We start from the raw sequence: 22,385 nt of genomic DNA, 5'->3' as shown, positions 1-22,385 counted from the left end.
CTCAATGCCCCACAGCTGGATACTGGAATGCCTAGAATTGTACAAGATCAATGGGACCCTAAGAGCCTTCATCAGGAACTCAATGGGGATGTGGCGTACAACACTAGAGGCCAACTCCAAGCCCATAGCACAAGTCACCATCAAGTGCGGGATCTACCAAGGAGATGCTCTGTCCCCACTGCTGTTCTGCATAGGCCTGAACCCCCTCAGTGAGATCATTAACAAGACTGGCTACGGATACCGACTACGGAACGGAGCAGTTGTCAGCCACCTCCTGTACATGGATGACATCAAGCTGTATGCCAAGAGTGAACGAGACATCGATTCACTGATCCACACTACCAGGCTATACAGCAATGACATTGGAATGTCGTTCGGACTGGAGAAGTGTAGTCGGATGGTAACAAAGAGAGGGAAGGTAGTCAGAACTGAGGGGATTGAACTACCAGAAGGCAACATTGCAGACATAGAGGACAGTTACCGTATTTTCACGACCATAAGGCGCACTTAAAAGTCTTAGATTTTCTTCAAAAAGTACGGCGCGCCCTATAGCGCAGTGCGCCCTGTGTGTTGTAAGGAGGACGTAGTAGAGAACACCATGAGAACGCTAAAGGGTGAAGTGTGGGCGCAACCCTGAAAATGGCAAAGAGACACGCTTATGAAGCACAGTTTAAACTGAAGGCCATCAGCTACGCGGAGGAACATGGAAATCGAGCAGCGGCGAGAGAATTTAAGATTAACGAATCGATGGTTCGCAAATGGAGGAAGCTAGAAAACAAGCTCCGGCAGGTCAAGAAAACGCAGCTGAGTTTTCGCGGACATAAGGCGAGGTGGCCCGAGTTGGAGGAAAGACTCGAGCGGTGGATCATCGAGCAAAGAACAAGCGGGAGAAGCGTTTCGACGGTCACCATTCGGCTAAAAGCAGTTTCACTTTCACTTTTTATGAAACGGTGCCATTTTTCCATCCGGACCAGGACTACGGTAGCGCAGCAACTTCCAGCGGATTATAAGGAAAAGCTGGCCAACTTCCGCTCCTACTGCAGCAAACACATCGGCGACAAAAACATCCAGCCCAGCCACATCACAAACATGGACGAGGTCCCGCTCACTTTTGACATCCCGGTGAGTCACACTGTGGAGAAGAAGGGGACCAGCACGGTAGCGATACGCACAATGGGGCACGAAAAGTCTTCTTTTACTGTTGTGCTTGGCTGCCATGCTAATGGACAGAAACTGCCGCCTATGGTGATTTTTAAGAGAAAGACTTTGCCTAAAGAGAAGTTTCCAGCAGGAATCATCATTAAGGCAAATGAAAAGGGCTGGATGGATGAGGAAATGATGAAAGAGTGGCTGAGGGAGGTGTATGTAAGGAGACCAGGTGGTTTTTTCCACGCATCACCATCGCTCTTAATCTGTGACTCTATGCGTGCCCATCTCACAGCCGATGTGAAAAAAACTAGTGAAACAAATGAACTGTGAGCTTGCTGTCATTCCGGGAGGCCTGACAAAGGAGCTCCAACCGCTGGACATCGGTGTGAACCGCCCGTTCAAAGTAAGGCTGCGAGCGGCCTGGGAGCGATGGATGACCGACGGAGACCACAGTTTCACCAAGAGTGGAAGGCAGCGCCGGGCGAGTTACGCCACAATTTGCGAATGGATTGTAGATGCTTGGGCTAACATGTCTGCTGGCACTGTTGTTCGAGCTTTCGCAAAAGCCGGCATCATTTCCGAGGAGCCGCACGGCACGGAAAGTGACTCTGACGGTGAAGAAAGTGAACCTGGCATGTTTGATGGAGATTTAGCGCAGCTGTTCAATTCAGACACAGAGGATGAGGACTTCGATGGGTTTGATTGATGATAAAAATGTGAGTACCAAACTTTGTTTTGCTCCTGCTTTATTTTTAAATACGCACACTTGTATGCTTGTGTGTTGTTGATGATGACGATTACTGGTAATAAAAATGTGAGTAAGGTACCGAACTCAGGTTTGCTCCCGCTTTATTTTTAAATACGCATACGGTACTTGTATGCGCCCTATGATCCAGTGCGCCTTATGTGTGTGTTAAATACAGTAATGGCACACATAACTGAGACTGCGCCTTTTAGTACAGTGCGTCTTATGGTCGTGAAAATACGGTACAAGTACTTGGGGATCCCGCAGGCGAATGGGAACCATGAAGAGGCCGCTGGAAAAGCTGCAACCACCAAGTACCTGCAGAGGGTCAGGCAAGTCCTGAGGAGTCAGCTGAATGGTAAGAACAAGATCCGGGCCATCAACATGTACGCCCTGCCCGTGATCAGGTACCCTGCTGGGGTAATAGGCTGGCCAAAGGAGGAGATAGAAGCCACTGACATAAAGACAAGAAAGCTCCTTACCATGCATGGAGGGTTTCACCCCAAGTCCAGCACCCTGAGGCTGTACGCTAAGCGGAAGGAAGGGGGCCGGGGACTGGTGAGTGTCAGCACCACAGTCCAGGATGAGACAACGAACATCCAAGAATACATTGGGAAGATGGCCCCAACTGACCGAGTGCTCAGTGAATACCTCAGGCAGCAGAAACCCAAGAAAGAGGAGGGAGACGAGGAACCATCATGGAAGGACAGGCCCCTGCACGGTATGTACCACCGGCAGATAGAGGAGGTGGCTGATATCCAGAAATCCTACCAGTGCTGGACAAAGCTGGACTGAAAGACAGCACAGAGGCACTAATCATGGCAGCACAAGAACAAGCTCTGAGCAGAAGATCCATAGAGGCTGGGGTCTATCACACCAGGCAAGACCCCAGGTGCAGGCTGTGTAAAGATGCCCCAGAGACAATCCAGCACATAACAGCAGGGTGCAAGATGCTAGCAGGCAAGGCATACATGGAACGCCATAACCAAGTGGCCGGCATAGTGTACAGGAACATCTGTGCCGAGTATAACCTGGAAGTCCCGAGGTCAAAATGGGAGATGCCCCCAAGGGTGGTGGAGAATGACCGAGCTAAGATCCTGTGGGACTTCCAGATACAGACGGACAAAATGGTGGTGGCTAACCAACCGGACATAGTGGTAGTAGACAAACAGAAGAAGACGGCCGTAGTGATTGATGTAGCGGTTCCGAATGACAGCAATATCAGGAAGAAGGAACACGAGAAGCTGGAGAAATACCAAGGGCTCAGAGAAGAGCTCGAGAGGATGTGGAGGGTGAAGGTAACGGTGGTCCCCGTGGTAATCGGAGCACTAGGTGCGGTGACTCCCAAGCTAGGCGAGTGGCTCCAGCAGATCCCGGGAACAACATCGGAGATCTCTGTCCAGAAGAGCGCAGTCCTGGGAACAGCTAAGATACTGCAGGACCCTCAAGCTCCCAGGCCTCTGGTAGAGGACCCGAGCTTGAAGGATAAACCGCCCGCAGGGGCGTGCTGGGTGTGTATGTGTATATATATGTGTATATATATATGTATGTATATGTATGTGTATATATATGTATATATGTATGTATATATGTATGTATATATGTGTATATGTATGTACATATATGTGTATGTGTGTATATATGTATATGTATATATATGTATATGTATGTAGGAGGGGTGTGGTCTAATGACATCAACACCCTATATCAGGTGTGCATAATTATTAGGCAACGTCCTTTCCTTTGGCAAAATGGGTCAAAAGAAGGACTTGACAGGCTCGGAAAAGTCAAAAGTAGTGAGATATCTTGCAGAGGGATGCAGCAGTCTCAAAATTGCAAAGCTTCTGAAGCGTGATCATCGAACAATCAAGAGTTTCATTCAAAATAGTCAACAGGGTCGCAAGAAGCGTGTGGAAAAACCAAGGCGCCAAATAACTGCCCATGAACTGAGAAAAGTCAAGCGTGCAGCTGCCAAGATGCCACTTGCCACCAGTTTGGCCATATTTCAGAGCTGCAACATCACTGGAGTGCCCAAAAGCACAAGGTGTGCAATACTCAGAGACATGGCCAAGGTAAGAAAGGCTGAAAGACGACCACCACTGAACAAGACACACAAGCTGAAACGTCAAGACTGGGCCAAGAAATATCTCAAGACTGGTTTTTCTAAGGTTTTATGGACTGATGAAATGAGAGTGAGTCTTGATGGGCCAGATGGATGGGCCGGTGGCTGGATTGGTAAAGGGCAGAGAGCTCCAGTCCGACTCAGACGCCAGCAAGGTGGAGGTGGAGTACTGGTTTGGGCTGGTATCATCAAAGATGAGCTTGTGGGGCCTTTTCGGGTTGAGGATGGAGTCAAGCTCAACTCCCAGTCCTACTGCCAGTTTCTGGAAGACACCTTCTTCAAGCAGTGGTACAGGAAGAAGTCTGCATCCTTCAAGAAAAACATGATTTCCATGCAGGACAATGCTCCATCACACGCGTCCAAGTACTCCACAGCGTGGCTGCAAGAAAGGGTATAAAAGAAGAAAAACTAATGACATGGCCTCCTTGTTCACCTGATCTGAACCCCATTGAGAACCTGTGGTCCATCATCAAATGTGAGATTTACAAGGAGGGAAAACAGTACACCTCTCTGAACAGTGTCTGGGAGGCTGTGGTTGCTGCTGCACGCAATGTTGATGGTGAACAGATCAAAACACTGACAGAATCCATGGATGGCAGGCTTTTGAGTGTCCTTGCAAAGAAAGGTGGCTATATTGGTCGCTGATTAGTTTTTGTTTTGTTTTTGAATGTCAGAAATGTATATTTGTGAATGTGGAGATGTTATATTGGTGTCACTGGTAAAAATAAATCATTGAAATGGGTATATATTTGTTTTTTGTTAAGTTGCCTAATAATTATGCACAGTAATAGTCACCTGCACACACAGATATCCCCCTAAAATAGCTAAAACTAAAAACAAACTAAAAACTAATTCCACAAACATTCAGCTTTGATATTAATGAGTTTTTTGGGTTCATTGAGAACATGGTTGTTGTTCAATAATAACATTATTCCTCACAAATACAACTTGCCTAATAATTCTGCACTCCCTGTATATATATATGTATGCATATAAAATTATAATAATAATAATAATAGTCTTATACGTGAATGCAGCAGCTCAGGCTCGACTGAGACATAAGGCCCTTTGCTGCATATCTTCCTCCAATTTCTCCCCCTACTTTCCTGTTAATCATCAATGCGCTATCAAATAAAGGTGAGGAGCCCAAAACAAAATTAAAAAAAATATTGAATTACCAAGCAAAATCAGTTTGAGTAATAGGCAAGAAACACAAGGAGAAATTCAAACAAGAAACGGAGAGGAACATTAGGAGTGGCCAGATAGCTTAGCTGCTAAGCACCAAAGCTGGTTGAATTAACAAAGGACCAGTTGTGCACAAAACTGGCATGGAACTGAATTAGAACTAAGTAAAGTCCATGTCATACTAGGAGAAGCATCACCCGAGCCAGTGACTGGGGCCAAACTCGTTGGTACACTAAACATGGTGCCTGGTTTAAAAACACAAACGCAGTGTTGTTAAATGTGCTGTTTATCTGATGAACTAAAATATTATCACAGCATCATTGTTATAGATGTCATTTTGCTATTGTGTTGCTCATCTCAGCTTTAATTAAAGGGGGTGAACAAAAACATTGTCTTAATCATTGAACAATTATAGCGGTACATCTGAAGTTCCCAGAGTGCCTCTCAGTGGACAGTTGACTCAGAACCTGTAACACGGGCGGCCGTGGGTGGTGCTTGATTATTTCTTCATCAGCTAAGCTAATAAAAAGCTCTGGAGTTTCAGATATGGCAGCTGAATCTGGAAGCTGTTGCTGTGAGCCCACAGTGTGCAGTCAGAGTACGTAAAGCAAGTGAACCAGGCTGTCAAGTAAGTGAAGCAGTTCTGTTGGTCTTGTTTAATATTTTATAATAGTACACAGGGCATTTAACAGCAACATTATTGAGGATTCAGTTTGGACTTTTTATTTAACAGATCATAATCAAAGCTCAGAACAGTTAGGTTTGAGTATAAGGAGGATAGCAGAGACTAGGCTACAACAGTAATTATCAAGAAAACCCACTGAAGGAAAATGTATATGTGTGAATTATTAAGACTTCATGCAGTCACTAAAGCAATGAAGCATTTTGCATCTCAATAATAATCTGAACCTCTTTGTTAGAGTAGTTGGGAAATAAAACACATATGGGAACATCGACCTTAAATGCTGTATGCTTTCTCCTACCGAGACGTGGGAAGATAACCTGGAAAGTTATTCTTAGTAGCATATTTAGCTTTGTTGCTACAAACAGGAGTTGGAGTTCATCCACAGGGTTAGAGACTCATTGGAGAGCAGCTGATACTGGTACTGATTGGTGTTCGGCAAATAAAATTATTGCAGAGGAGAAACTTATAGTTATTTCATATTTTATTGAAACAAGCTGCAGGTGTGCATATAATCCTGTATCAAAGTACTTTACAGTTATGAATATTGCATAGCCCAGTTTAGAAATGATAATTCTGTGTTTTTCTTCATAAAAGCCTTAACAGTTCACATGCCATGTAGTTAAAGACATAATAGCTTCATTGTTCAAATGCCTGAAAGAAAGAAGCCAGCAGCCTGGTCAACAGAAAGAAAATTTAGTCTCATGCCCTGTTTTTCCTCTCCAAACACTTAGATGAGCCATCTGCCTCTATAAATAGATTAAAAGGAATGTCAATGTGAATGAGAAGGACAGAAAGAGGAAGGACGGGGGATGGGTTGGATAGTAGAAAGATAATGATATCAATATAGCAGGGAGCACATTACAATTTACAAGAGAATGTCTGAGGAAATATACAAGATACAAAAACGTTGAGAAAACTGAACATGTGACTAGAATCTCTCTCTCTGTCCTCTGGTTTTCACTTACCCCTAAATTCAGCAGTGACAGCAAAACCTTTCTTCCATGATTGGCTTATCCCAGTGCTGCTGCCCTTCACTGACCCCTGATTTCCTGGTTCAAAGCGAAACATTAAGATATTCCCAACTGTTTCAAACTTCCACTGATTAATTTTCGTACAGGCAGCACTGACTGGTTTTGCAAGTAGGTTCATCCATTATAAACTGACACACTGAAGCACCGGCTGTGTGCAAATATACAAACCTGTCACCAGGCACCTCTGACAGGTGAGACATTTGAGTTCGTTACATTTAGATTGTTTTCTCCTGCATTCCACACACTGGCTGTGAAAACAAACCTTATATATTCCACACTTTATACCATTGTTGAGTAATATTATTAGCTTCATCTTTGAACAGGCAGATTTTTTTCTCTATCCTAATGAACCCTAATGGGTCTAACTTTTCAGCAGACTGATTTATGCAACTTTGCTCAGAATCAGTTCCAGGCTAATCAACTCTATGTCAGACAAGTTGTAGGTAGGGGTGGCTGATGTGGCCCAAAATTCATATCTCGATATTCTTTAGCTGGATGGCGATATACGAAAAGAGAGTTCTTAGTCAAAGCTGTGTCCCAGATGTCACACAGGCACTTTTATTAACATACAGCGCAGATGTACATGAAACAATTACTCAGAAATAAATGATCAATATTTATTAAATAATAATGCTCCATAAATAAAATAAAACTATGTTGTTTTTGTGCACAACAAAAAGCTGTGCAGTCAAAATGTAAACTAACAGACACTGAGCATAATAACAAACACAGATTTCACAGCTGCTCTGTTCCCAAGTTCTACTGCGTGACCGACAGCCTGGAGTTTGAATCCGCTTCCTAACCGTGTCTCTTACAGGTGCCATTTGTGGTCCTTGTAGGGCTTTGGAGTTGAAGTCACGCCGCAAGCTATTGTGGGAGCGTGGCGCCATTTTTCTGGGCCACAAATCAAAACGAAGACACTGTATTGGAAGGACGGTTGCTAGAAACATGCTTAAAAGCAGTTTAAAAGAAAAAGGACGGTACAGAGACAGCTTGCGTCCGGATGCAAAGAGACGGTACTTGCATTGGAAATGTGGACCTGTTTGAAATACGGCCGTGGAGTAGAAACCCCGAAGACCAACTGCTATTGACGTAGCCTGACATATTCTCGTACCTTGTCTGTGGAGTCAGCGCATGCAAGGTGAACCAGTTTCGCAATTATAGATCTCTGGAGGGACACATCCAATTCACCAAAGATTGGGTACAAGATTTGTGAGTACGTCGTCATTCAAACAAAGGTAAGTCAGCTCGAGTACTGCGAGTAAAATGCGTTTGATTTCCCTGCAAACATTCAGATTAGTGATAGCATAAATTCATTCATGGGGGAAACTACAGTGAGAACATGTGGAGGCTGTTAGAGGGATAACACAGTGAGTTCAGTGCATTGATGAGACATTGTCCTGAAGGATTTATTCATTCTCTATGGTTAAAGAAATTACACTAATTTATTCATATTTATTATAAATAATCCTAATTATACATGTTGCTTCCGTGTTTGTATCGTGTGTCACTAAAAGTAAATTTTATTTTAGTTTTATACATTGATCAATGACCTGCAGAATCTCCTTATCATATTACGTGTCCATAATTGTCACTTAAAGTCAAACTTTATGCTTTCTCCATCTCTAAAGTGATGACATCCTTGCATTACATACTTTAGGTTCATTTTCTGCAGGCAGATTTACACTATAACCTGCAGCGTTCTATAGATGGACACATAAAGAAATGAAAAATGACATGTATGTGCTAACTTTCTAAACACTTTGTTACATTTATGATAAATGGATTAGAAAGTAGATCAAACACATTTGTGTCGGCCTTGGCTCATTATAGTTCTTGTCTTTAAATTAACTTTGTATGTTTCAGGTCCTGCACTCTCAAAGACTGAATGAACCAGCATTGCAGCCATGGGTCAGTGTGAGCATCACAGGGAAGATTGAAGACGCCCACTGCAGCTGTAAGGCCGGAGTCGCGGAGACCTGCAGCCATGTCGCTGCAACAGTGCTGATCCATGGCACCAGGACTGTTACAGATGAACCTTCATACTGGGGTTTGCTGGGTAATGTGACCAAGATACAGCCAGAGGTTGACCATAAGATAGACGTCTCCTCTTCAGCTGCCCAAAAAAGGCTCTCAATCAAAACATAAACAGACCATCTGTAGTGACAGGTAAAAGGAGCCGTCCTCAAAACAGAAAAATCCCACCTGCTACTGTGGAGGAGTCGTCACTGCTATTGGATACTTTGCTGGAACACAGTAAAGCTGTGGGTTGTGGGAATGACCCATAATGTTTTATCTAGGGGTCTAGATTTATGCCTGTAGTGCACTGCTGTGTAAATAATTTGCATTTACTGAATATGTACTATATATGTATATGTACATTTACTGAATATGTACTGACTGAGTCCCACTGTTCAAAAGTTGAATAAAGAAACAAACAAATGTTTGCCTTTTTTCTTTAATTAAAACCACTTTAAAGAAAATCACATCAGTTACAATGATGTCATTTATAGTTTATAAAAGACAATGTTTACACATGACAGCATTTACATGATATCACCCACTACTAACACTACTTAATTTACTGTATCTTCTGAAAAATTACTGCTATTTATATTTAACATATTTTATATTTATAATATTTAACAGTAGCGATTTTCATTTGTCCCTGGTTTTACTACCACACTGTTCGCCAAACGCAGCAAACCTTCTCTGTCTTATCCAGAAGGGTCACCCCTTCACCCTCACATGCAAGAAGTAATCTGATTGGCATGGTGGTATGTTTGAAGCAAGGATTTCGGAGTGGCCCTTGTGTAGCGCTGGAACCCAGTAATGATGTGTTTCATCCATTTCATAGGCTGGTTTGCTGCAATAATGCCAAATAATTAGCAACAATATTACGTTGAAGCACAATATGTATTACTCCGCGAGGCTCCTACCACATAAAATCGGTTTGAGGTCAGTAAGCACAAGCAGAATTCAAACATGAGGCGCACTGTCGATTTTTCAGATTTCGTTAATCTCGTTAAAATGACGTTAACGTCATAACTGCATTAACGCGGCAAATCTCTGTTAACGAGTTACCACAGATAGCCCCGGGTAATGCAACTATAGCGTTAACATCCTTTTAAACAGAGTAACGCTGTAGCACTAAAATAGTAATCTCCAAATGTTTTCTTTTTACCGAGCAGCTCCTCTTTGATAGCTGCTGTGTCCGTCCTGTCGTTGCCTGCAGGTGAAGCGATGGGGAGTCATGTTCAGTGAAGGAGAGAGGCGAGGCGTAGAGACAGAAGTGGACGAAAGAGAGGCAAACTTGCGGCTCCACAAGTATAATTATAACGTAACATAGACTATATTGATATAAATGATATTGTCACATCTCATATCTTGTATAAAAATATATCAATGTATTTAAAAACTCGATATATTTTCCTTTGTGCCTCAGAATATAAGGGACTGCATATAAAAATGGCTGTAATTCATCATTTTGCTTTAAAAATCACCCTTTTAAAAAACTTTATTTTAGGTGTTTTATACACTTATATACACTACTGTGTAAAAGTCTTAAGCTACTTCTCATTTTCATGTATATTTTCCTTCCAAGGAGCCAGACTTTCTTGTCATTTTTAAACTGGTCTTGAGCAACACTTTGCTAGACTTTCTGTTTTTTGAAAGTTTGTCTTTGCCGTGGAGGCCTTTTTATTTGCGGTGTTCTTTCTTTCTGGATTTCTTTCAGTCTCCAACCTTCCTTTCATATCAAACATCCTTGAAAGAGTAGTTGTCTGCAGATCATCTGCAGAGGAATGGCTTATTGGAAGAGTTTCAGTCAGGTTTCAGAGCTCATCACAGCACAGAAACAGCTTTAGTGAAGGTTACAAATGATCTTCTTATGGCCTCTGACAGTGGACTCATCTCTGTGCTTGTCCTGCTAGACCTCAGTGCAGCGTTCGATACTGTTGACCATAATATCCTATTAGAGCGATTAGAACATGCTGTAGGTATTACAGGTACTGCGCTGCAGTGGTTTGTATCACATTTATCCGATAGACTCCTTTTTTCATGTAGAGTCACATATTGAGGTTAATTATGGAGTTCCACAGGGTTCAGTGCTAGGCCCAGTTTTGTTTACATTATTCAGTGTTTTCTTTTGACGGTGTCATTAGAAGGCATACCATACATTTTCACTGCTATGCAGATGACACCCAGCTTTATTGGTCTATAATGCCAGATAACACATAGCAATTAGGAGGTATGTGTTACCTCCTAATTGCAGAAATGTATTAAAGACAAAGACCTGGATAACCTCTAATATAGGCTTCTAAATTGAGATAGACCTTATAGTACTCTATCACCCAAGAGAACACTTCACTCTCGCACTTACTTGTTGTCCCTAAGGTATTTAAAAGTAGAAGGGAGGCAGAGCCTTCAGCTTTCAGACTCATCTTCTGTGGAACCAGCTTCCAGTTTGGATTCAGGAGACAGACACTATCTCTACTTTTAAGATTAGGCTTCAAACTTTCCTTTTTGCTAAAGCATATAGTTAGGGCTGGACCAGGTGACCCTGAATCCTTCCTTAGTTATGCTGCAATAGACGTAGGCTGCTGGGGGACTCCCATGATGCATTGAGTGTTTCTTCTTCAGTCACCTTTCTCACTCACTTTGTGCTAATAGACTTTTTCTATGCAAATAAAATTGAATTTGAATTAAACTTGTTGTAGTTCATTATTCAATTTGGTAATAGGCCTATTGACTAAATGACGGGCAAAACAATCAGCAACAACAACACATTTTACTTCCTCATATCACTCTTCAGTCTTTTACTTCCAGAAAGGAAACACGTGAAATGTTCAACGTGGTCTCACAGCAGTTTGTGAAATATTTGTATTTAATCTTTATATCAATTTGGTCAGGTTTAGGCACTAAATGCAGGATGTCTCTGTCCGATGATAAATTGTACATTTTTACACAACGTCTGCTGTATTTGAAGGGTTATCAGATACAGAATTTTTAATTGTGTTCCTCTAGATGGGCCTTTTCCGAGGCAAGGCACTATATAAGAACCAGTCCATCTATCATTGAATAACTGTGGCTGACTGGCTGTGTGTGTTCCAGGATAATGGCGAGGACTCCCATCGTATCTCTCCCAGTCCCGTGGTGCACGTTCGGGGTCTGTGTGAGGCTGTGGTGGAGGCAGACCTGATAGATGCCCTGGAAAAGTTTGGACCCATATGGTGAGACAGCAACTAGTGTGTACACTATTCGAGTGTTTCTGCTTTGAAGATATCTGAAACTTGAAAGTGTCCTTGAATGCATTTGATGATTGCAGGTATCGATTATTTTAGTCATTGAGTATTCTGGGGATTTCTCCATTGATTAATCAGGTAATCAGATAGGAAAGACTTTTGTGTAATTAATGAGCAATAATAAATATTCAACAGAGAAAATCACAGGTGTTTCAAAAGGAACTGCTCATTGGTTTCCATTTTAGAAACTACACTGTTTCAACAATTTAACTGCATGCATTTGTCAGAAAACTACTACAGTATTTACATATCATATTAAAACTGATGGTCACTTTGACGGGGCTCCAGCATTGCTCTGGATAGTGACTGAACCATTGCAACGTCTTAAGACCTTTCTTTTTTCAGCCATCCCCTATCTACAGCAGTAACATATCTGTTGTTGTTCTGCATGACCCAATTTTGACTAAACTTCAGCTGTTGGTCAGATGGCCTTTTATTTGATTATACAATACTTTGACATACAGAGGGGTTTTGTGGTCTCAATTATTTCCAAAGTGCTCAGCTACTGTGGTTGCAAAAGTAGCCCAAATCATCACTCCAAGCTATAATTATACAGTCTTTTCATGACAGTCTGATAGGACTGTCATGAACTGAATCATGTAACATGTGTTCTGAAGCCTGCAGAGTCTGAGATGTAGCCCTTGGGTTTTTGCAGTTTCTCTGAGAACTGCACAGTCTGACGTTGGGGTGAATTTGCAGATACATCTGGAAGACTGTCCCTATTGCCAGTCTTGGCAGCCGGGGGTCAGTCCACCAGGGCCTCCGCTCCTGGCCGCCACCTGGTACACAATGCACCCGACCCCTATGGCGCCTCCTGCGGGTGGTGGGCCTGCGGGAGGATGGGCCCATGTCTCCTCTTCGGGCTGTGCCCGGCCAGGCCCCATGGACTAAGGCCCGGCCACCAGATGCTCGCCCTCGGGCACCCTCCCCGGGCCTGGCTCCAGGGCGGGGCCCCGGTAACCCTATCCCGGGCAGGGTAAACTGTTCCCTCGATGTTCTCTTCATAAGGGTCTTCTGAATCGCTCTTTGTCTGGTCCCTCACCCAGGACCAATTTGCCATGGGAGACCCTACCAGGGGGCAAAAGCCCCCAGACAACATAGCCCCTGGGATCCCTGGGACACACAAACCCACGATAAGGTAGCGATTCAAGGGGGGGATGAGTTCCTGCCCCAAGTGGAGGAGTTCAAGTATCTCGGGGTCTTGTTTGCGAGTGATGGGAGAAGGGAGCCGGAGATCGACAGACGGATTGGGGCTGCAGCTGCAGTAATGCGGACGCTGCACCGGTCCGTCATGGTGAAGAGGGAGCTGAGTGTAAAAGCGAAGCTCTCAATTTACCGGTCGATCTACGTCTCTACCCTCACTTATGGCCATGAACTGTGGGTAGTGACCGAAAGAACGAGATCGCGAATACAAGCAAGTTTCCTCCGAAGGGTGGCTGGCCTCTCCCTTAGAGATAGGGTGAGAAGTTCGGCCATCCGGGAGGGGCTCAGAGTAGAGCAGCTGCTGCTCCACATCGAAAGGAGCCAGCTGAGGTGGTTCGGGCATCTGACAAGGATGCCTCCTGGGTGCCTCCTGGGTGAGGTGTTCCAGGCATGTCCCACCGGGAGGAGGCCCCGGGGCAGACCCAGGACACGCTGGAGAGATTATATCTCTCGGCTGGCCTGGGAACGCCTTGGTGTTCCCCCGGATAAGCTGGAGGAGGTGGCTGGGGAGAGGGAGGTCTGGGCCTCTTTGCTTAGGCTGCTGCCCCCGCGACCTGGCCTCGGATAAAGCGGATGAGGATGGATGGATGGATGGATGGATCTGGAAGACTGGAAAGACTGCCAGTTGTCTTCAATTTTTTTCAATTTGTGAATAATTTTTCTGATTGTGGAATGATGGACTTCATGCTGTTTGGAAATGGCCTTATAAGCGTCCTCAAACAGCATCAATTACTTCTTTTAGATCAGTGATGATGGCAGCAATTCTGACCTATGTTCTTTTTGAGTATCATGCTAAAAAGTTGTCATAACTATTTCTGGGCTGTTTCTGTGAATATTCTTTCCAGAATCCCAGAAAGTTGATTCTGGACGTTGTCTGTGAAGGGGTGCCAAGGTAACGTCGTCCAGAGAAGGCATTTGGTTAAGATTTTGGGTGCCAAGTACAATAACGTCCATGTTATCTGGATTTAAAAGCAGGAAATTCGAGGTCACCCATGTCTTTATGACCATTCTTCAGTTTAACTGATGTGTATTATCTAGCCTAATGGATAGATAAAGCTAGGTATCATCTTAATACTAGTGAAGATATATGCTATGCCTTCTAATGATACTGTTGTGGGGAGACTTGAAGCTTACAGTGTCTTGGTGCATGCTTAGTCATCCAGGTAAGTAAGTCTCAAAAGGTTGATTCTGTTCATCTGGACGTTTTCAGTGGGAGAAACATTTTGTCACTTATCTAAGTGACTTCTTCAGGCTCAGCTGACTGCAGGTTTCCCCAACCTTTGCTAAACCAGACAAAGTGACAAAATGTTCCTGAGAAAATTTTGTCTTTGCTCAGTGACAAAAATACTTATGAGCCCCTAAAGGGGGACCTAGGAAGTGGTTACAGGAAGAGGGTGTCTGAAGCAATTAGAACAAGACAAGGCTATTGACCGGACCTCATACAGCAGGCTGTACCCAGGGGAAGCTACACTAAGTCTGTACAGTTTACCGAAGATACATAAACAGGGTGCACCTTTAAGACCGACTGTCTGTATGATCAACTCTGTCACCTATAACATCTTAAAGTTTCTGGCTTTGATCCTCAATTCGTCCCTGTGGCTTTTAAACCCCAAAACACGCTGCACCAAAAACCGGTCCACCCCAAGAATCGGGTCCCCCGACACAAACAGAGTAACATAGTAACATAGTAACATAGTAACATAACATGCTGTTAAGTGCCAGGACAATGATTTATACATCGGGGAAACCAAACAACCTCTGGCGAAGAGGATGGCAGAACACAGAAGAGCCACCTCGTCAGGCCAGGACTCTGCAGTCTATTCACACTACAGGCCAGTGGACACTCTTTCAATGATGAGGATGTAACATCCTGGACAGGAAGCAACGCTGGTTTGAGTCAAGGAGGCCATTTACGTGAAAAGGGAAAGACCATCTCTGAATCGAGGAGGGGGCCTAAGGGTACATCTGTCACCATCTTACAATGCTGTGATTGCAGCCATTCCCCAACTCTCTGTGAATGGGACTCATGATTATTAATCAATGGTCATGAGTCACCTCACAGCCCATTGTTCATTCAACAAGCTGGTTTCAGTCATTGTACAAATGTGCTGTTTATAAGATTAGAAAACTGCAGTATAGCTGCCAGAGTGACCCGTCAAAGGAACTTGTATAAAGGGGAGACAGTTTTCAGCAGTCCATGTCTTATCCAGGTGTTTGTGCGTATGTTTTCAGTTATGTGATGATGATGCCATTCAAGCGTCAGGCCTTGGTGGAATTCTCTGCAGTGGAGAGTGCAGACCGCTGTGTGTCCTGTGGAGCCAAGGAGCCAGTATACATCGCAGGTCTTTGCTTCCATTCCTTTTTACTTGGTAACATATACTCAAATGTAGCATACTGTTTGTGTTTATATTTTTCATTTTGTCATCAGGTCAACAAGCATACTTTAATTATTCCACATCCAAAAGAATCACCAGGCCTACAAATGCTGACAACCCCAACAGTGGGAACAAAGTGCTTCTGCTGTCCATACAGAACCCACTCTACCCTATAACAACGGTAAACACACATACAGATCCAGAGGGACATCTCAGCTCTCTTTTCTTAAGTGTACCTTCTTCTTCGAACAATAACTCATAGTCTTTATGATCTGCTGATGGATGTGGTTTATATCTTGCGTGTTTTTTAATCATTTATAACTCATAATTAAGTCGTACCGTCTGTCTTCTTTAAATGGAGGGGCAATCTGAGCAGAACTTTGCACAAACATCAACTCTTTTGATTTTTGTATTCATCATCCCTGCAAGTGTGGTGTTACGATCTCCATTTGCATATATTTTTTAAATTTATGTTCAACATATGTCGCCTGTGCCTAACTTAACCATCACCAAAACTTTACACCAGAATGTGTTTGTGTAATTCCTATGGAAGCCCGTTTCCGCCACTAAATAAAAACAAAAAAGCTAGTATCCATAACTCGAAATTTCGAGTTATTTTCTCGAAATTTCAACTTATTAACTCGAAATTTTGAGAAATATAACTCAAAATTTACTTTTCTCAAAATTTCAAGTTAGCTCTACCAATCAAAAATATACGTGAATGAGGTCGCTTTCTTGTTACCCGGAAGCATATGCTCCCCTCGGGCAGGAGGCTCCGGCCCATTCGCACCAGAACCTCTCGCCATAAGAACAGTTTCTTCCCCTCTGCTGTTGGACACACGAACAATAACCGTATGACTGTTCCCACCACTAACACATGACCCTACGCTGTGTTCACTGCATCATTCCATGTTTGGCACTGATCACCACCTGCACTCATGTATATACTGTATCTATCTACGTAGCACTTTTAATTCTTATTCTTATTTTTATTTTCATGTCTATTTAAGCGTAATTTATGACACTATGTTTGCACTGAAGCACCGCAGCAATTTCCTAATGTTGTAAACCTGCTCAACATTTGGCAATAAAACCCTTTCTGATTCTGATTCTGAGAGGAACGCGCACTCAAAAACAGATCCCAACAAATTTGCTCTCTTTCGCGAGTACGTTTAGTAACACCATGTGATTCAGCTAATAACACGGGGATTTCATCATTTGTGAAGCCAGGCTGAAAACACTCAGCAATCTGTGCATTCACGACTGGATGTAATACCGGTAGCTTAGCTGTAGCATTTGTAGCTGAGGGCTTCAGCTTCCGGGTAACGAGGAAAGGACGTCATTCACGTAGATTACTGATTGGCAGCGCTAACTTGAAATTTCGAGTTGCTTTTCTCAAAATTTTGAGTTAATAAATCGAAATTTCGAGTTAATATGTCGAAATTTTGAGAAAATAACTCGAAATTTTGAGAAAATAACTCGAAATTTTGAGTTATGGATCCTTTTTTTTTTTTTTTGTGGCGGAAACGGGCTTCCATAAATTTCTGCTACATCAGGTGTCTCAGTTATATTTGTCATGATTGCCATTGTGATTTGGCTATAAAGAAATATATACATAAAAGTGAATGGAGTTAAAAATACAAAACCATCACTGTTCCAGTTACATGTCTTAACCTTCATACATGAAGGTCTCACCATTAGAAACTCATAGATTAACGCTAATGCTGCATTTTGTCTTTTTGTGTGTGTGTGTGTCCAAATTGATGCAGGATGTTCTGTACACTGTATGTAACCCCATTGGCAGTGTGCTGAGGATCGTCATCTTTAAACGAAATGGAATCCAAGCCATGGTGGAGTATCCTTACTGAGTGGGTGAATCTGTGTGTTCCTCACACTCTGCATCATAACAGTTTACCAGACGTAGCTATCTTCAGTGTGTCACCGAGTGTTCTCATGGGGCGTGTCCAAATACATGGGCTGCATCCTTCCGGTGCCGCATTTGTAGGCCGATTACGTCACAGTGACGGGATACAGGTGTATCCTTCGTGGCCCAACCTATCCCAGAATTCAAAGCCAATTTCGGTTTACAACAATGGCGGCAGCTACTTAGTCAGGGCTCTAGAGTGCGACCAATTTGGTCGCAAATGCGACCAAATTTTTCAGTGGTGCGACTAAAAAAAGATATTTGGTTGCACCTGTGCGACCAAATGTTCGGGTAGCAAAAAAAAAAAACTGCAACCTTCCCTGTGGTCAACAACAGACACACATTTTGCCCCTATCGTGGACTAAACCAATCAGAGATAGTAAGGGGCGGGACCTCTCTGATTGGCCGTGGTCCAGTTGAAAGTGCAGGTGGAAGTGGGAGGTGAGTAGCTTGAATGAAGCGATATCAATTCATTAAATCCTGACTTTTAAATATAACTGTGTTTTTGCCAGAAATGCCAGATTCTCAAATTAAAGCTCACAAAACCATTTCAACAACAACCAAACAGCAAATGAGAGCAGGTACACGGACTCCACACAAAGACGTAAACACAGACCGACGCATCAGAATCAGCTTTGTCTTTCTCGGCTTTCTCACCCGACGGCCCGTAGACGGACACGCTGTCGGAGCTTAGCGGTTCTGATGCGTCCGGTCCGCGCTGTGTTTACGTCTTTTTGCGCTGATTCTGAGCTGCAGGTTTTGTCTCTCCAACCAAAATTCACCGAGCCAGCAGCAAAAGAAGCAGCAAACTGCGCTTCACATTTGATCAATGTCGTCATGAATTTTGCTGTTTTGCTTCCACGACTATTAAAATCACACTTCATGCACAGCTAGCTCTCTCTCTCTCTCTCTGTACTTCAAGAACAGTTTCCCGTCTCCAATCTCTGTTTTCTGTATTATTCATTTGCTTATTACCCACCAGTCTACCGTTGTTCACAGCGCTGTGGCTGCTGTCTTTTTCTTTTCTTCACTTAAATGACCTCGGACAAGAAAGCCTATTTTTTCTGTTGTTCAATACTGAAGAAATTTAAACTTTATATGCAGAACATTGTAGAATATTTTTAAGGTTATCTGCTATAAAAAGCCAGACCAGGAAAATCTCCTTCATGTTTTTCTGTTTTATTCTCAGTTACTTTCACACAAAGGCATCTGCTGTGATGTTCACAATTCTGATGAAGTCAGTACTGATAAATGATCAGAATTATAATATTTCTGACTGTCTGAGGCTAAGTTGAATCGAATCGGGACTTTGAAAACCGGAATCGAATGGATTGTAGAAATCAGTGATGATACCCAGCCCTATGAGCAGCCTGGGCACGACAGACGTGGATGTAGCTGTAATAGGAAAAGAACTATTGCTAACTTTTCTGTTAAGGCCTGATGCTTCTGAAATTAATAGCCAGTGCTCTGACACGGTGTCATCAATCTTTGAATGCTGAGAAAGCACAGTGTATCCAGAAAAACACATTATATTAATTATTATAAAATCTGTGTGCGCCTAACTTTTGTGGTGGTACGCCTAACTTTTTAAAGTTAGGCGTACCGGTACGCCCATGACAAAAAGTTAGTCTAGAGCCCTGTTAGTTTTAATATTACTCTTATTACTGTTTCTGGGACACAAAACAAACTTTTAAGATATTTTCAGAATGTAGCTGCGTAAACTTCAAATATCTGCTCGGTTTATCAAGACATCACATATTTGTAAAAGCGTTCCGACGTTTTCCGAGACGTCTGTTACCCACCAGCTCGATAGCTAGCCCGGGGTTCAAGCCTCACTAGAGCCGGCGAGAACAGCGGACTCCCAGCACATCGTTTTCAAAACACCCGCCGTCTTTCACTACTCAGGTTAAACATGACATATGAGTCACTTAGATAATTTCAAAATGTTATTGTTTGGCTTTTTTCAGTCTTTTATTTGTTCCTGAGTAAATCGGTTTGGCTGAGATTAAAGTTCTAGTTTTTACACAGCTGAATAAACGTCAAACAGAAAACTGATTAAACAGTAGTGTGAGACGGTCGAGAGTTTACTCCAGTGTCCTGTTATATTTTAGACAGCAAGGAGCAGACGGCCGAGTTCATTAAACGCCCCTGAGACAGCGGTGACGCAGATCTGAAGGCTTCACCGTCCAATTTCACAGCTGCTCGCTTCCGGCCTACCCGGCCTTCGGAGGACCTGGCGCACCTAGACCGCGAAGGCCATGTCCTCAGGAGGATGCAGCCTATGAATTTGGACACGGCAATGTTTTTTGTGAAAGCCCTAAGATCCTGCCCAAATTCACGTTTGGTGTTTAAACTATAAAAATAGGCATTTCTGACCACATCCAAAATCTGCAGTTTTTCACAATCTGTGGGTCCTCTTTGAACATAACTCTCGTGAATTTCAAGGGTTGACTGTATCCTTGACACTCATCCAGAGAGATATGTTTTCATGCATTATTTGACATGAATCATTTAGTGCTTTTCTTCCATCATCCATCCTTTCTTTTCCACTCTTCCTTATCAGGGTCGGTGGGGGGGCTGGAGCCTATCCCAGCTACCACAGGGCAAGAGGCAGGGTACACCTGCACAGGTCGCCAGTCTGATGCAGGGCTACATTCTTTCTTGTCATTCATAACCCTCATGCTTAAGGATCCTAAAACAGAGAGTTTTGGAAACACTGCTGAGGGGGGTTTATGTTAACGGCTGTGGGAGTGCGTGTCAGCCTGCAGTGGCAGAAGACAAGACTCTTAGACACGACACAGAAACCCATGTTCATATTCTGTTGGCCACTAAATGTAAATTGGATTGTGTCTTATGTCACAGTAGGGGTAGGTTAGTGGGTGGTTCTTAATCGCCCATACAAGTGTCTGTCTCTTTGCACTGTAACAGACTGGGACCAGTCAAGTTTGTATCCTGCCTTTTGTCCTACAGTAACTGGTCTGATTCTTTTCTACTCAGAGTCCTCAAAGAACTTAATACAGCATGCCACATTCACAAGCACTTTCTGCTGTGATTTTAAGTGCTCACTAACTAACATTCACACACAGATGGATGCATCAGAGAGCAACTTAGGGTTGGCTAATGGTATCTGGCATGCAGACTAGGGTGAACCAGGGAGCGAACCACCAATCTTCCAATCAGTAGATGACCTGCTCCACCCCCACCCAAGCTTACAGCACCTGGTATTCCCAGGTGGTCTCCCATCCAAGTAATAACCAGCCCCAACCCTGCTTAGCTTCCCAGATCAGACGAGAGCAGGCGTGCTCAGAGTCCTTAAGTATACCAGGCTGGGCTGGACGGTAATCTGGCATACTGGACATTTGACCAATGGGGTGACACACTTTTGGTCAGATGTGTAAATTAAAGGGATGGTGCACACCGGCCCTACATGCTACAGCAGCCCATTCTTTCATTTCCATTACTGGCACTGTGTTTCCCACTCAAATCTCTTAACAGTACCTACCTTTGCTGTGCACTCACACAACTTGTAGAACGGAGTGTATTTTGAAAAAGGTGGAGCTGAAAAGCCAGAAAAAGAGAAAGAAACAACAAATAAATGCAGCAAAATGTGTCTAATTAACCGGCAGGTTAGCTGTCTGGTCTGCTGGTGCTGCATGGTCAACAGTCAAACCAGCAACTAGTAACAAGCCCTCACATTCACAAAAGGCTGCTGTTGCTAGCACCAGCCATGGAGAAGTGCAGGATTAACCACAGTCCCAACAAGAGTGAGGAAGATGCAGAGCAAGGAATAATGTATGTATTTTACCCATGCTTCTATGTGGTTTCATTGCCATTATTGAATGTAGCTATGGATAAGTATCTGCAAATGTATGTCATTTATATATCTCTGTGTTTGAACGTCCTCTCCTTAACCAAGCTTCTGCAGATTTGAGTCAGTTCAGTGTGCTCAGAAGGCGAAAGCAGCTCTGAATGGAGCTGACATCTATGCAGGTTGCTGTACACTAAAGATTGAATATGCAAGGGTAAGAGAAACATCAGCAGCATCCACAGTGTTTTTGTGCTATGTAGACAGCACTGATTTACCCTGACTGCAAGGTTTCCTGCGGCAAACGATACTCAGAATGTGTTAAATCTACTTTCTACCAACCTGAGTTAGTTTTATATACAAATAAATCAAGTGTACTGAACCTGTTTGGGTTCTCAGTATAACCAGTAATAGATCCTTACCCACACCAGAACTAAATCTCAAATGTTACTCTTAAATTTTGCACATTTCAAAATACATTTTAGAATTTAAATGAATAAATTAAATTGGTTAATTTCTTTTTGTGCACTTTATGCTTTGTGTCATGAAATGACTGTACAGGTATACAAATGTGTGACAAACTCATAAACTGTTGATGCACTGCAGTGTTTGGAGTTTTCTTCAGTGGCTTCTGAGACTCTCCTTGGTATCACAGATCCATCCAGCTAGATCGTGAATCTTTTTTCATCTTTCTTTTCAACAGCCAACACGTCTGAATGTTATTAAGAATGACAACGAGAGCTGGGACTACACAAAACCATACCTGGTCAGACGAGGTAGGTCAAAGTCTCCCTTTTAACTTCAGCCGTACGGTCAGACTCAGACAGGTTGACTGTTTGAGGTGCTCCTGTCTTTTTG

The 22,385-nt window shown here is 43.2% G+C and overlaps 1 protein-coding gene across 1 annotated transcript in view; it reads left to right on the top strand.

Moving 5' to 3' along the window:
* LOC146620562 (heterogeneous nuclear ribonucleoprotein L-like) overlaps nt 1-22,385 on the top strand; it is an 82,757-nt gene that overhangs the window by 20,963 nt on the left and 39,409 nt on the right. Inside the window, exons 2-7 of the mRNA XM_085369628.1 lie at nt 12,030-12,148; nt 15,656-15,765; nt 15,852-15,979; nt 17,568-17,653; nt 21,648-21,744; nt 22,231-22,303. Coding sequence (XP_085225754.1) covers nt 12,030-12,148; nt 15,656-15,765; nt 15,852-15,979; nt 17,568-17,653; nt 21,648-21,744; nt 22,231-22,303 — 613 coding nt within the window. The remainder of the gene's footprint in view (nt 1-12,029; nt 12,149-15,655; nt 15,766-15,851; nt 15,980-17,567; nt 17,654-21,647; nt 21,745-22,230; nt 22,304-22,385) is intronic.

This window comes from Diplotaxodon limnothrissa, linkage group LG13 (genome assembly GCF_057381915.1).
Source record: "Diplotaxodon limnothrissa isolate DT_005_m linkage group LG13, D_limnothrissa_male_GT1.1, whole genome shotgun sequence".
In the NCBI taxonomy this organism is placed as follows: Eukaryota; Metazoa; Chordata; class Actinopteri; order Cichliformes; family Cichlidae; genus Diplotaxodon; species Diplotaxodon limnothrissa.
Note: the sequence above shows the minus strand (reverse complement) of the source record. Positions and strands in the feature narration are given on the sequence as shown.